At 45.9% G+C, this 1,786-nt stretch overlaps 1 protein-coding gene across 5 annotated transcripts in view; it reads left to right on the top strand.

The window, feature by feature from the left end:
* Window positions 1-1,786, top strand: part of LOC107096020 (arf-GAP with GTPase, ANK repeat and PH domain-containing protein 1-like) — a 91,294-nt gene that overhangs the window by 54,472 nt on the left and 35,036 nt on the right. For all 5 annotated transcript variants that reach the window (XM_015392470.1, XM_015392469.1, XM_015392471.1 and 2 more), the window contains one exon: window positions 174-278. In XM_015392470.1, coding sequence (XP_015247956.1) covers window positions 174-278 — 105 coding nt within the window. The remainder of the gene's footprint in view (window positions 1-173; window positions 279-1,786) is intronic.

Consider the following 1,786-nt stretch of genomic DNA (forward strand, 5'->3'; position numbering starts at 1 on the left):
TTCCACTGCAGACGGCTGAAGAAGTAGCGCTCCGAGGTGGCAGAGCGTCTCTGTAATCCCTGGTCTCTGCCGTGTTTAATCTGCTGACCAGTCGCTCCTCCTCTAACCGAGCTCATGCAGCTGTGGAACATCTGTTCCGCCGCAGACTCACCCTGTCACGCTGTTTCCTGCAGGGCATGCTGATGAAGAGGAGCGGTAAATCCCTCAACAAGGAGTGGAAGAAGAAGTACGTGACGCTGTGCGACAACGGGCTGCTCACCTACCACCCCAGCCTGCACGTAAGCCGCCTCCCACATGTTCATTAGGACTCGTCATCTGTTCGCCCATGATGAGGACATCAGCGCTAATGTGTGTGCTAATTACGGCGGCCCTGTTGGCACGCCGTCCCGTCTGCGTTACGGCAGCCTGGACTCTGTCAGGTGTTGGTTTCCCTCAGACCTGCTGTTAGCTTCATTAGCAGCTTCCAGATGCCGTTTGCTGCAGGTGTTGCTTTGGATCTTAGATGAAGGAGTCGCTGGATTAACCTGCGGACTAATTAATTCAGGCTGGTTTATGGGATCAGCAGGGATGGAGGTGTGAGGGCGGGGACCTCTGGTCCAATCAGAGCGGAGACGTTGGCGTGTTTCTGTTCAGCTGCGGCCTTCAGCGCCAGGAGGAGCGGCTCATTGGCTGCTGCTGGTTTCATTTCCTGGTTTCTCTCAGTCCTGTTTATCTTTGATTCCGGTTTTATTTCTCAGCTTTTCTTCAGTTTAACTGGACTGGAAACCTACGACAGAGCGTTAGAGACGGGCTAGAGATTTATTTTATTTCTTTTACAAGAATAAAGTCATGACATTAGTAGAATAAAGTTGTATTTTATACCAACTCTTCCAAGAAGCGTGAAGTTATGTGAAGTTCTACTTTAGCATCAGTTTGTTAAATCAGGAAATCTTTTAGCAGCAGCATCAAACTGGGCAGGATGTCAAAGTGGACTCTGGTTGCTGATTGGTGGAGCTGGTCTGATGTCATCTGGTGGGCGGAGCTCCAAGCTTTCTTTCTGAAACAGGTTGATGAATGATGACTTTATTCTCCCAATGTTACGACTTTATTCGTGGCCCATCCTCGGTCGTATCAAACCATTCTTACTGGTTTCTGATTATTTTAATCTGGACTGGTTTTAGTTTGATCAAGAGAGTTTTTTCTACATCCTTATCTTTATTCACTTTCTTCTACATTTTATTAATTAAGTTTGTTCCTTTTTTGTTGTTTTTAGATACAGTTTTTGCAGCTTTTATTTAATATACTTTTTACACATTTTGATAAACAAGAAATAATTTAAAACGAGTAAAACATAGTAGGAACCGATCTTAAATATAACGTAGCCCATCTATTATTGTTTAGTTCCAGTCCGGTTTAGTTCCAGGCTGGTTTAGTTCCAGTCCAGTTTAGTTCCAGCCCGGTTTAGTTCCAGTCCGGTTTAGTTCCAGTCCGGTTAAGTTCCAGTCCGGTTTAGTTCCAGTCCGGTTTAGTTCCAGGCCTCTTTAGTTCCAGCCTGGTTTAGTTCCAGGCTGGTTTAGTTTCAGCTTGGTTTAGTTCCAGCTTGGTTTAGTTCCAGGCTGGTTTAGTTCCAGCCTGGTTTAGTTCCAGCCTGGTTTAGTTCCAGCCTGGTTTAGTTCCAGCCTGGTTTAGTTCCAGCTTGGTTTAGTTCCAGGCTGGTTTAGTTCCAGCCTGGTTTAATTCCAGCTTGGTTTTGTTCCAGGCTGGTTTAGTTCCAGCTTTGTTTAGTTCCAGTCCTGTTTAGTTCCAG

This window comes from Cyprinodon variegatus, unplaced genomic scaffold, assembly GCF_000732505.1.
Source record: "Cyprinodon variegatus isolate N-32 unplaced genomic scaffold, C_variegatus-1.0 Scaffold592, whole genome shotgun sequence".
In the NCBI taxonomy this organism is placed as follows: Eukaryota; Metazoa; Chordata; class Actinopteri; order Cyprinodontiformes; family Cyprinodontidae; genus Cyprinodon; species Cyprinodon variegatus.